Below are 14,474 nucleotides of genomic sequence, written 5' to 3' on the forward strand. Positions count from 1 at the left end.
AAAAGTGGATAGTGAAAAAGATCTCGGCGTAATTATCAGTAACGACCTCAAATCATCCAAGCAGTGTATTTCAGCCTCTGAGAAAGCAAATAAGATTCTGGGATTGATTGCGCGATCTTTTGATTTCAAAAGTCCATCACTCATTAACAAGCTATATAAATCGTTAGTTCGTCCACATTTGGAATATGCTGTTTCCGTATGGTCACCGAATCTCATTAAAGACATTGACAGACTGGAAAAAGTACAACGGCGAGCCACAAAACTGATTCCAAATATCAAAAATAAATCATACGAAAATCGACTTAAGCACATGAATCTGTTTTCCCTAAAAAAGCGTAGACTCAGAGGTGACTTGATACAGGTCTTTAAGATTTTAAAGGGAATTGACAACATCAAAAGTGACCAAATTTTCACATTGAATGAGAATCAGACAAGAAACAATGGTCTCAAACTGTCCGGAAATAGATTCAATTTGGAAGTAGGTAGAAACAACTTTGCCAACCGTGTAGTTAATGAATGGAATAAACTTCCTGCACAGGTAGTGCAATGTAGTTCAGTTCGAAGCTTTAAGAATCATTTAGATAAATACCTAAGTAAGATGCTGTAATTATTATAATTCATGTTATATTATTTGTTTTTGTTTTGTTATAATTTGTCTGTCTGATTTTCATTTATTATTAGTTATATGTCAATTTATTATCATTTACTATTTACCTGTTTGTTTGTTATTCAACTATACCAATGCATTTATTTATGTATTTTAATTGTTATTTACATTGTTATAGTTTTAATTTATTATTAATATGATTTTTTTTTTTTTTTTTTTTGCATCCGACCTAGATATGGATCAAAAGGTCTCCTGTCGGCATGCTTTGCCTTTGTAATCCTTTGTAATAAACATTTATTTATATATATTTATATATATATGTATATGTATACATATACATATATGTATATATACATACATATATATATATATATATATATATATATATATTTATATATATATATGTGTGTGTGTGTGTGTGTGTGTGTGTGTGTGTGTGTGTGTGTGTGTGTGTGTGTGTGTGTGTGTGTGTTTGTGTGCGTAGGTGTAAATTGCACAGGGTGATGTGATGAGCCTAGTGTGGCTAGTATCAAGTTAGTGCTTTGGCATTGCTTTGCATGCCCTCCCGCTTTCAGCTACCACCACTGGCTAGTCTAGTTACAAAAAGGGAGCCGCCCTGCGTAAGTTTTCCCTGCCAGTACACAACCTCTCCATCACCAAGACTCCTGTAGGGCCTCCCCGTGGCTACGCATGGTAACTGGGCACCTCGCGGCTTAGGCTGACTTTGCAGGAGATCTCGGAGCAGCAGGAGGCCCCAGAGGTGGGAGTTATGGTCCACCAATGTGTGGTCACACATTGACTCCTCACCAACTCCTGCCCCACTGCCTTGTGGGTTAGTCTTGGTCGACACAAGGCTACGGGAGCAAACCCGGACCACAAACACTCGTGAGGGGCGACCACACCCCCATCGACATGGCCTCAAATGGCGGAATGAGGCAAGGCCTTCCGATAGGCAGGCTAGCTGCGAATAATCAATAATAAGCAGTCATGGACCAAATGGCGGTAGGCCTCATCAGGATGAAGGACGTGTTGCTACTAGCAATAGCAGCCTGAAAATGCCTCCGAGCTCTAGGACGAGGCCTGCCTGCGACCAGAGCTGCTTTAAGCTCTAATGCTCGCTTGGCTGCTCAAGCGATAGGCGCTGCCCCACCAGTAAGGGGTCTGCGGCAGAGCGCTGCAACTGCTCCCTGCACCGGTTGTCTCGGCTCACATCCCAGCCACCGGATTCTGCAGAGAAAGGTGAAGATGGTGGACCCGAGAGATGTGCAATCTCCCTTCCACCTTAAATATCATTTGCACATGTTTCACTCTGTGCTTCCTCATCCCATCTCATTCTTCATCCCAAAAGTCCTACGGCGACAGTCAGGCTGGTGACGAGGGCAGGTGTGGAATGCTGGGAGCCCTTAGCCGGTCGGCTGCACGGCAGGCGGCCCAGTGCACATGATCGTTGGCGGGTTGAACCTGGAGCAGCAGTCTGCCTTCGGTGTCTCTCTGGGCGTCTGGCCAGCCCTATTCAGGGACAGCACTGCCCACCTCAATTAGAGGAAGGGTCGATAAAAGGAGACTTAAAAATTGCCTGCTTCCCCCTAAACTTGTGGTGGGTAACCGCGCTCACCAGAGTGTCCCTTACAGCGGTCGTACTATGAAATACAAAACCTTGAAAATTGCCTCATGGAATGTGAGAACACTTCTAGACTCCAACCCGGACTTACCTAAACGCCGTACTGCTCTCGTGGCGGCAGAACTAGCCCGTTATAAGATAGACATCGCTGCCCTTAGCGAGACTAGGCTTCCAGATTCAGGATCCCTTACGGAAACAGGAGAAGGTTACACCTTCTTCTGGCAAGGGGCTCCCCTTGATCAACCAAGACAAATGGGCGTGGGCATTGCAGTGCGGTCATCTATACTACAAACTATTCCAACCGCTCCAACTGGTATCAGCCCTAGAATTATGACTTGGCGCATACCACTCGTCAAAGCCCAGTACGCTACACTTTCAAGTGTCTATGGCCCAACGCTACCATCTGAAGAACATATTAAAGACACATTTTACAACTGCCTCCACGAAACCTTACAGAATATCCCACCCAGAGATAAGATTCTCCTTTTTGGCGACCTAAACGCGCGTGTAGGTAGCAGCCACCATCTCTGGGAAGGAGTACTCGGGCAACTTGGAATAGGGAAATGCAATGAAAATGGACTCAGGTTGCTCACGCTATGCTCCAAACACTCTCTTACCATCACCAACACCAAATTTCAACTTAGAAATATACACAAAGTAACATGGATGCACCCAAGATCAGGACATTGGCACTTATTAGACAATGTGATAGTCAGGCAACGCGATATCAGTGAAGTCTTAATTACACGGGTTATGAGAGAAGCAGAGGCCTCAACAGATCATAGGCTAGTCAGATCCATACTGCGGCTTAAAATCAGACCTATCACCCTCAGAAGAAACCTGAGTCCTAACATCAACCTAGCTGCTCTTCAAAACTCAAACACTAGAGAAGCTTTCCAACAGGCTGTGGCAGATTTACTTCCACCAGCTCGACAACCAACAGGAGATTCAAACATCACCACTGAATCTCTCACTACATCATGGAACAATGTCTGTGCCACCCTCCTGCAAACTGCAAAAGCGGTCTTAGGCTCGACCAATCGAAGACACCGCGACTGGTTTGATGAAAATGCTGAAAACATTCATGATCTTATTACGGCAACGAACAAAGCCCATGACCTTTACCTCCGTAACCCATCTCCTACCACCAGAAACCAGTTCTCAGCAGTACGCTCCGATCTCCAAAGACTCCTAAGATACATGGAAAACAAGTGGTGGACCAACCTGGCAGCCCAGGTGCAATCTTATATGGACCTAGGAGATCTCCATAACTTCTACTCCTCTTTGAAAACTGCGTATGACCCTGCATACTCAGCGCTTACACCTGTCCGATCTGCTGATGGCACCCACCTACTCACAGACTCAACCCAAATACTCGATCGCTGGGCATCACACTTTAGGCAGCTACTAAACCACTCGAACCCTACTGACCCATCATTTCTCAGTGAAGTCCTACAACTTCCAGTCTCACATGAACTGGACTCAGTACCCACAATTGAGGAGGTAATTAAATCAATAGCTGCCCTTAAGAATCACAAAGCTGCCGGACCAGATAATATCCCAGCTGAACTTCTCAAATATGGGGGTATTGAAATTACAACTCAATTACAACAGCTCTTCCAGTGCTGTTGGGAGTCTGGCTGCGTTCCACAACAATTTAAAAATGGAAGAATAGTTACTATCTATAAGAAAAAGGGTGACAAGTCTCTCTGCAATAACAGCAGAGGCATCACCATCCTCTCAACGGCTGGCAAGACGTTAGCACGCATTATGCTAATGAGACATAGCTGAGAGGATCCTTCCAAAATCACAATGTGGTTTTCGGCGGGAGTGGTCAACCACAGATATGGTATATGTAGCACGTTTGCTCCAGGAGAAATGCAGAGAGCAGCATCAAAACCTGTACATAGCTTTTGTAGACCTTACTAAAGCCTTTGACTCCGTTGACCGCCCCCTGCTTTGGAACCTACTTGCAAAGTTCGGTTGCCTTCCTAGATTTCTCTCTATAATCAGATCTCTACACGATGGCACAAATGCAGTGGTTGTTGCTGGAGGGAGAAGGTCAGATTCTTTCGAAGTATCAACTGGGGTTAAACAAGGCTGCGCTCTGGCTCTTTTAATTTTTCTTTTGTTATATTTACCGTAGTGAGTAAGTTTACCCTAGACTTTTCACAGGTTTTTGTTTGGAATTCACTTTGAGGTGTTTCGTTTACGAATACCGAGCTAAAATAATTGTTTAATATATTACACATTCCTTCATTTGAATAATCAAGTTGACCGTCAGCAGATAATAGTGGACCAATGTGATTCCTAACAAACTTTTTATCTCTAATGTAACTGTAGAATTCCTTGGGATTCTCTTTGGATTTATCAGCGATGTTCATTTCGTATTGTCGTTTTCTTTTTCTTATTGTCTTTTTTAAATCTCTCTGTATTGATACATAACTTTCTTAGTCATTAGATACACCCGAGCCTGTCTTATAAGCCTGTCTCTTTTTAGCAATACTTTTTTCAGTTTCTTTGTCGAGCCACTTTGGGCGAGCCTGATTTGGGGGACGTCTGTCCTTAAAAGGAATATAAGTTTGAATCATCTTAGTGAGCGTATTTTGAAATATTTCCCACATCTGATCTACAGGTCTTTTGTTCAATTTTGCCTCGCAATCTGTAAGCTGAAGCTCCTGACGTAGTCCTATGAACTGAGCTTTACTGAAATGGGGTATTTTAGAAACACAAGTATCTATTCTAAAATTGTTTAGGAGTTTGAATCTAACTAGGTTGTGATCGCTATTTGCAACAGATTCACCGACTTCTACATCAGTTACCATACTTTCGCGGCTAATGATCAAAAGTTCGAGTAAGTTTCCATATCTTGTGGGCTCTTTTACATGCTGAATTAAGTAATTGTCACCAAGAAAATCAATCATGCGACTACCTACATGAGCATGTTCAAGGGTCATCCAATCAATGTCAGTAAAATTGAAATCACCCATTATCAATAAATCCCGGTTGCAGAAACTAGACAGTTCTTGAAATAACAGTTGGTCGTCTGCTAATGATAATGTCTTTGGCCTATATATTACACCTATATTCATTTTTTGTCCATTTGTTTGGGTTAACTCAACCCACAAACTATCATATGCATCCTGTTTCACTTTCTCTAAAACACAAGCATGAACATTGTTTTTAACGTACAACAGAACATTCCCACCTCTCTTGTGGTTTCTATCCTGATGAAAGTGTTTAAATCCCGCAATATTAAATTCAGCTTCAAACTCTTTACCATTTAACTATGTCTCAGTTATTCCTATCATATTGAGATTTTCGCTTTTGACATACGCCTGTATTTCTTGAAATTTGTTCCTAATACTACGAGCATTAAAGTACATGGTTTTAAGAAACTCGTGATTATTTCTTTTTGACACATTTTGAGTTTCAATATCATGTCTTACATTATCTTTTTTTTTTCTTGCTCTATTATATTTTTTGGTCCTTCATTGACATTCATTTCGTCATTAACATTTCTCCCATCAAAATTAACATTTCCCCCATCCTGGACATCTGGTCGATCACGGTCATCCGATCTTTTTTGTACATTTTTTCCCCCTACGTCACCGTGATTCACGCCGGCCTCCCGACGTTCATTGACATTATGTCCGGCATCCCTGCCTAAAATTATATTTTGTCCTCCAGTGACATTATATCCTACCGTGATATTTTTTCCTCCACTATAATTACATCCCATCGTGATCTTTTGTCTTCCACTGTCATTACATCCTATCATGATATTTTGGCCTTCATTGACATTCTGTCCGATATCCCTTCCTAAAATTATATTTTGTCCTCCACTGACATTATATCCTACCGTGATATTTTCTCCTCCATTATCATTACATCCTATCGTGATATTTTGTCCTCCACTATCATTACTTCCCATCGTGATCTTTTGTCCTCCACTGTCTTTACATACCATTGCGACATTTTGTCCTATGACATTACATCCTAATGTAACATTTTGTCCTCTAGCGACATTATATCCTAAAATTATATTTTGTCCTATACTGGCACATTGTTCTACATTAATGCTATACTCTAAACTGTTTTCCCAAGTACATTCTGTTTCCCCTTCCCTTTGGGCTTCTACCCTAAAAAAGGAGATAATTCATTACAAACTCCCACAATGAGGTTTGTAAGAACATCTTTGCCTCTGCGGGTAAGGTGGATCCCATCAGAAGCGTAAAGGTCATGGCGCCTAGAAAAGAGATACCAAGGATCAAGAAAGTGGTACCCCAATTGTGTGCACAACTGCGATATCCTATCATTGATCCCTATGGCTCTACTGTTCCAACACGAGCCTGCGTAGATCCTTGGGAGGATCCCATAGACTACGTGACGGCTCCCACGTTCCTTCATCTCCTGAAGGAGGACCTCGTAATTCCGAACAAGCTCCTCTGATCTCACCCTACCTACATCGTTACTTCCCGTATGAACAATCGTAACCGTGTTCTTCCGTCCTTGCTCCCTGATGGACTGGGTACAATCGGCGATCCCACGGCCCGGTTGACATACAAGCTTGCAACGTCGCTTAGTCTTCCGCTGCAGGATGTCGTCATAGCCTCGCACCATGGAGTCCCCCACCGCCAAGAACTCCTGGTTTTCAGCCACTTTATCCTCCAGTAGAGCAAAACGATTGCCTAGAGCCAGCGGTTGCTCCACAGGGCACACATCTACCGAACGCGGGCTCGACAAACGGGACTCCACGGAGCGCCACTCGCTCACGGCAGTGACAGTAGGGGAAGAAGTGGAACGCTCTTTGGATTGTGGGGAGGGTTCACTCTTCTCACGGAGCGCACTCCTGAGAAGACGAATTTCCTCCTCACACATCCTGAGACGAACCTCTAGGTTCACGCAACCTTCACAAGCCATTTCGCTCCTCCTTTAGCAATAAAAATGGCAAAGAAAAAATACAAATCAACACCAACAACAAAATCAAAGCGGTCTCTAATAAACTAAATACGCGAAGCTTACTCTACTTACCTTATACTATTTCTCCTACCTTTGGAGTACAGTAACAGAAAACTGATTTGAATTTAAATAGAAAGCTACACTTTATCTTATATCTGTAACTGTATAGCGCTATACGTATACAATTACAAAAACACAACACAATCATTTAACACTATTCGGAGATATAGATTTCATAGGTATTCGCTAGCTGGTGTCTGTGCAGAAAAACGAGGTCTCTAGCTGAGGTCACGAGCGGACTGAGCTGAGGTCACGAGCGGACTGATGAGGTCACGAGCGGACTGTGAGCTATCAAGAGAGAGAGATCTTGATAGCGCATTGGTTTAAGTCACTGTAACTTTGTTACGGGTTAGCTGGGTTCGAATCCTCGGCTCGTCCACGTTTCAATTTCCAACGAATGCCTCCATTGAGCGATTCTTCAGTCTCGACTGCGATGGCATGGAATTAAAAGTGATTTGTGGTTGAAAAAAAAGATATTAAGTGATGGCTGGGAACCATTCTTCTGACCCAGGGCGGTGGGCAAGGTGCAGGGATGACCCGTCATCCAGGAGGTGCTCAGATGAGAGGGAGGGTGGGAGGGGTGTGGAGCGTATTTAGGGATGAAATGGGTGGGAGTGATTTTATGCCTTTCCCTTTTTGGCTACCTCCCTTGAAAGGGGGAAAAGCCTTGGTATATGTATGTATATATATATATATATATATATATATATATATATATATATATATATATATAATGTATATATATACATATATATATATATACAAACATTGCCTACTTCCAATATATATATATATATATATATATATATATATATTTATTTATTTATTTATATATATTGGAAGTAGGCAATTAGTAATGCATGCGTTGTTAATGTCAAAAGCTGTGATGGCATTTTTGTGTTTATAGAATTTCTTTTCTATGTTACGCACCAATGTGCAGTCGTCTGGATGCAGATTTCTTAGTAGAGTACTGAAGTCCATGATATTTTCCTCTAGACGTCTTTCGGCCTTAACTGCTCATTTTCAGGAAGTGTTGACTGGTCAAATTGTTGATAAAGAATTCTGAATTCTGAATTCTGAATTCCTAGGAAAGACCACCCGCTTGCGCGGGATCGGTTTTTGGGGGAAGGGAAGAATGTCTGTAAGAAAATGAAAAGATAGTAGTGTATAAAAGAGGGCTATTGCTACCGGGCGAATTAGCGAGCAATTAGGGGCTGCTGGTGGTCGTGGCTCGGGAGAAATGGACTGGGAACTTGGACGGCGGCGCCGACGCCGGGATTAGGATCACCAACAAAATTTTAGAAAATGGTAGGAGGCGTAGTAGTAGAAAAAGGTGGAAAAAACGGTAAAATCTTTAGTGGGAGGTAAACTGAAATGAGAAGATGTAGTATAAGAGAAAGTTAGAAAGGAAGCGAATTTTAGTCGAAGAAAAGTAAGTGTAGATGTTTGTGCGTGTGTCGTGGCTATGTTACTGAGAGGTGTGTGTGTGTATCTTACGGGAAGTGAGTAGAGTTCACTTCCCGTGTGTAGAGCGCGTTCCTGATAAGCCACAGGTGGGGCCTGAGTAGCCTGCTTCTCCACAGGTTGGGTTTGAGATCCTGCAGAGTTGATTCAGTGGCGGTGCGAAGGGGGTGGCAGGCGGGCAGATGTTGTATTATCTCTCTCCTTCCAATCACAACTCTGAAATCAGAGAATTACGTGATTGGGAATTGTGTGTAAATGTCAGAAGCGTAAACTCGCTCGCCGTATGATGGTATATATCGGTGGAGAGCGGAGAACTGAAACGTCCGCCCGCCAATCAGCGCGCGGGATGTGTTCTCTGTCTTCTGGTTGGTAACGACGTTTCAGGCTGCTGTTGGATATTGATAGCGATTTTTTTTTTATTTTATTGTAAATTAGCACACCTTCTGTCATCATTAGTCTTCTGGTGTCCTTATTTCTTTCAATGATGGTTGTGGTGCCTTCCTATGGTGTCTCTTAAGGGCGAGTCCATGCTCGTATAGGTAGTGTCTTTTTATGGCGCCTTCCTGCAAATGTGCTAAAATCCTCTTAGATAGTGTTGTAGTGGTGACGCCAACGTACCGAGAATTTAGGCGTCTGCAATCACCACTGGAACATGTGTTGGTATACGACGTTCACCTCTTGCATTTCACTTGCCTTAGGGAGGCAGCTGTTCTTTACGACTTAGTTGGATGTCCCTCTTGTCTTGATGTTTGAAGCCGGGTCGGTGGGTGTGACGTTCTTATGAATCATATTTTTGAGGTCTTTCTCGTCATCCTTGTAGGCTGAAGACATAGTACCACTATAAAAGAGTTTTATGTTTTGTGTGACTGGTTGTTGTTCTTGTTCGTGGATAAAGGTGTCCAGTCGATGCCGTATAATGCTATTTATTTCTTGCATGGGATAATTGTTGTTGCTGAAAAGCTGGATGATTCTCTTAAGCTTTTAATTACTCTTTCCAGCTTTGGGGGAATCTGATATTCAGTTTTCCTCATCACCCTCCATAACATCTGCCTGGGTACTCTATCGAATGTTTTTTCTAGATCTAATAAAGCCACATACTCCTTGATGTCCCATTCCTAGGATTTCTCCATGAAATTTTTTTGGGCAATAACTAAATCCGTTGTTCCGCGGCCTGGTCTAAATCCGTGCTGGGCTTCATGTAATACATCTTCCACTATACTTCGTAATTTCAGCGGTACCAGGTCCATTTGTGCCCTGGCCTATGATCTAAAAGGTGTTCATTATTGCCATCTGGTTTCTAATGCAGAACTCAACAATCCTTTCTCCATCTGGGTTTGAATCACCAATTCCAAAAGCACCGATTATATCCTCTATGCCATGCCTATTTACACCTACATGTCCATTCAGGTCACCCAACACTATTAGATTTTCCTTCTGAGGGTATGAATCTATTGTGCCTTGTAGCGATTCATAAAATTTTTCCTTCTCATCAGCACTTCTTCCTTATTGTGGGGCATAAACTTGTATCAGATAGAATTTTTGATATTTCAGCTTTAATGTAATTCCTATTATTCTGTTACTGACACATCTAACGTCCATGATTCGATCCCCTAAATCACGAGTCACCATAAAACCGACTCCGTATTTTCCTTCTTCTGTTCCACTATGAATTAAAACAAATTTTTCATGTAGTGTCTTTTTCACATTTCTCTTAGTACGGCATCTGCCAGACCAATTATATCCCAATGTCCCTCACGAAATAAAGCAACAAGTTATTCTTCTTTATTTCTCAAAGTTCCGAAATTGAAGGTAGCTACCTTTACACTGATCCGTGGTTTTCTATCTTGTGAGTCATTTCCACTAGGAAAAGTAAACTAACGAAGCAGAGCGCTTTCGTATAATCACATCTTCAGTGCAGATACAAAGAAGGAATTATAAAATGAAGAAACAAGGTACAGAATATATGACATAGTAAAGAGGGCATTCGGAGAGGTAGTGGAAGAAGTACACGTGATGGACGTTTGAACCGTCCTGGCAACCAACAAGTATGGGACAACTGCTCATAATTTATATTATAATTTAAATAATTTCGAAATTTTATGAGAAATATAACTATCTAATTTATACAAACCTTGATGAAGATTAACATTTATCCCCTTACTAGATTTGATCAAACTGCATTCAATTAGATTTCTTTCTATGTTGTTGTTGCATGTGATGACTTTAGCGTTATCCCAGTCAACTGGGTAGTTAAAATGGTTCATGTGGTTGAATATACCGCTAGATTGGTTTCCCTCTCTAACGTATTTCTTGTGTTGATTGATTCGTGTTTTGAGTGCTTTAGCAGTCTGACCAACATAAAACTGATTACACGATTTACAAGGTATTTTGTACACACACCCTTTATCACTATTGGCAGAATTATTTATGAGCAATTGTCTTACAGTGTTCTTATTGTTAAAAACTACATTAATGTTAAATTCACGTAATATATTTGGAATATTTTGCAGGTTCTCTTGGTACGGTAGAATTAGCAAGTTGTTCATATTGAAAGTTTGAGTTGACCTAAGGTTATAAAATGTCCTTTTAGCACGATTGTAAGCTGTGTCAAGAACATGTGTGGGGTATTGTAGCTTAGTACCAATGTCGTAAATACATCTTATTTCATCATCGATGTACTCTGGGCTGCAAATGCGTAGGGCCCTGAGGAACATCGAAGAAAAAACAGACCTCTTTACGCCATCAGGGTGTGAGGAATAATAGTGTATATATGAACAAACATTGGTTGGTTTGCGATATACACTAAACTTTAACTCACTTTCACGGCGGTAGATATTACAATCAAGGAAAGGCAAAATACCTTCACTCTCTATCTCCACCGTGAACTTAATGGAACTGACCAAATTATTAAGTTTACATAAAAAAACAATTAACATTATCTTGAATGGGCCACAGACATAGGATATCATCAATGTACCGCATCCATATTATGTTGGGGGGAATGATCTTACTTAAAATTCTAGTTTAAAAAAACTCCATATATAGATTCCTCAATACGGGGAGAGAGGATTACCCATGCTCATGCCAAATTTCTGAGAATAAAATTTATCATTAAATTGAAATTTGCAATCTTTAACATACAATTTGATCAGTTCAATTAAGGTGCCTGAAGGTAATGGTAAATCGTGCTTATTTAACTCTTCTTTTAGATAGATTTAAAGGTCATCCAAAGGAACTTTCGTAAATAAACTAACAATATCATAACTTACCAATTTAAATTCATAATCTGGTTTTACCTCAGTTTGTTAATGAGGTCTAAACTGTTCGTAACATGTGAAGTGGAAACTGTTCCAAATAGTGGAATAAGAATTGTTACCAACCATTTCGAAAGTTTATATGAAGCTGAACCTATTGAAGAAACGATTGGTGTTACCGGGTAATTTGGTTTATGTGTCTTAATTAGACCATACATGTAAGACAAAGGAGGGCTGATAGAAATAAACTTTTTAATTAGTTCACTATTTCCACTTACAAATCTTTTATCTTCTTATTGAAATGGCTATTCACTGATTCAGTAGGATTTTTAAAAGTTGGACATAAGTATCTTGATCTTTAAGTAGTTCATCCATTTTGTTTAAATAATCATTTTTGTCCATAATTACTACGGCGTTTGATTTATCAGCTTTTGTGATATATAAATCACTGTCTTTTTTGAGAGAATTAATAGCAATGTTAAAACATTCAGGACAGCTGGGATGTACCTGATTTGCTAAAGCACCATAAACAATACCTTTACATATATTAACATCATCTATAGGCAGATCTTTATGACATTTTAAATTACAAAAAGCTTTACCAATGTTAATGATGTTAGATGGATTAGAATTATTGGCAAAGCTGAGCCCAAATCCTAATGCTGTGGATTGAGTCTTGGTGAGTGGCTTAGATGACAAGTTAACCACGAAATCTGGGTTAGCATGTTTGGTCCAGTCACTGTCATTAATGAGGGCTAGTAATTTCATGTTTAACTTTCTTGACAAGTACTCACACTCCATCCTCATTTTTCCATAACAATAGTTCAAAAGCACATTTTTGACATCAGAATTATTTGAATTATAATATGAATTATGAGCAGTTGTCCCATACTTGTTGGTTACCAGGACGGTTCAAACGTCCGTCACGTGTATTTCTTCCACTACCTCTCCGAATGCCCTCTTTACTATGTCATATTTTGTACCTTGTTTCTTCATTTTATAATTCCTTCTTTGTATCTGCACTGAAGATGTAATTATACGAAAGCGCTCTGCTTCTATAACTAGTATATATTTTCCATTTCGGGTCTTTTGTCTTTTTCCATTTTATCCAAGCTTTATCCTTTTTTTTTTTTTTTTTTTTTAACTTCCTACATCTTTTGTTGTACCAACACTTTACATTTTTTTTTTTTTTTTTTGTCTTGGAATCTACTTTTCCACTCCTTTGTGAATTTTTGTCAAAGCATTCAATTTTTCTTTTACTGTTGTTTCCTCCTTGTGTATCCTTTCCCAGTCTGATTTTTGAAAGAATTCTCTTATTTTATTAAAATCTGTTTTTCTATACATCAATCTTCCCTTTGTATATTGTTCGTTTTTTCATGTATTTTTTCCTCCTTTCGTTCCAGTTCAACCAATATGTGGTCACTTTTAATCATTGCCGTCTTATATACAATCTTGTCCAATATTTCGAGTTCTGATGTGATTATTAGGTCCAGTCTGGATGGTTCTTCCTCATTTCTATACCTGTATTCTCTTGTATTCATTGTGTCATTGTATGTGCTATAATCATATCTAGTAGTACATTTACCCCATAGGTCGTCTCCACCCTTCACTGTCATCTCTTCCCAGCAGATTTCTTTCCAATTAAAGTCACCCATTATAACTAATCTTCCTCTATCTTCAATTAACTTATTCAGTGTTATCCTTGTGTCTTCTAACATATTTTTGTGTTCTCTCTCTTCCCACAAAGCCGTTTTAGGAGGTACATAATTTACTACAAACTTTCTGCTCTTCCCATTCTTCTCCTCCACTTCCATCATAATCATCTCTATTTTTTCCATATGTGACATTCCTCACATTCATATCCTTCTTAGTCAGGAACATAACTCCACCCCCTTGTTTTACCTCTCTGTTTCTAATCCAATAATTATATGCACCATGTCCAACACTGTTGGGTGGTAGTGAACCTGTCAATATTGTTTCTACAATTCCTATTATGTCAGTTTTTTTTTTCTTATCAGTTAATCATTCAGTTCGTTCAAGCCTGTTATCAAGCCATCTATATTTGTGTTAGATACTTTTTATTTTCTGCTACTTCCATTGAGTTTTCTGTTTTCCCTCTGTTTTTCTCTGCTATGAACCATTTCCTCACTTTCATATTCACTACTCTCCAATAGAATTTCTCTTTTTTTTTTACTCTGTTCTTTTCTCGTTTTTTTTTCTTAGCTTCTAGTCTTTTTGTTTTTTCATCCTCTCTTTCCTCATTATTCATTTCTTTTTTTATCCATACCTGTTTATATTGATCACTGTGTGCTAGTTTCCCTGTTTTTGCTAAGATATTCTCTGCTGTTGTTTGTGACCTTAATTTAATTTTAATTGGTCTGGTCTTATCTGTATTGTATTTCCCTAGTCTATACATTTCTTCTATATGTTTCCTTGTTTCTGGTTCATCTTCTTGAACTACTTCTATCTTGTTTACTTTTCCTTTTTCCTCCTTTATTCTTGTAGT

At 39.8% G+C, this 14,474-nt stretch overlaps 1 protein-coding gene across 1 annotated transcript; it reads left to right on the forward strand.

Moving 5' to 3' along the window:
• Positions 1-2,249: 2,249 nt before the first annotated feature.
• Positions 2,250-4,019, forward strand: LOC143032663 (uncharacterized). The gene has a single exon (XM_076197543.1). The coding sequence runs from the start codon at positions 2,250-2,252 to the stop codon at positions 4,017-4,019; it is 1,770 nt and encodes a 589-aa protein (XP_076053658.1).
• The last annotated feature ends 10,455 nt before the right edge of the window (positions 4,020-14,474 follow it).

The sequence above is a fragment of the Oratosquilla oratoria genome, chromosome 14 (assembly GCF_046742065.1).
Source record: "Oratosquilla oratoria isolate Oo_2021 chromosome 14, ASM4674206v1, whole genome shotgun sequence".
Classification (NCBI taxonomy): domain Eukaryota; kingdom Metazoa; phylum Arthropoda; class Malacostraca; order Stomatopoda; family Squillidae; genus Oratosquilla; species Oratosquilla oratoria.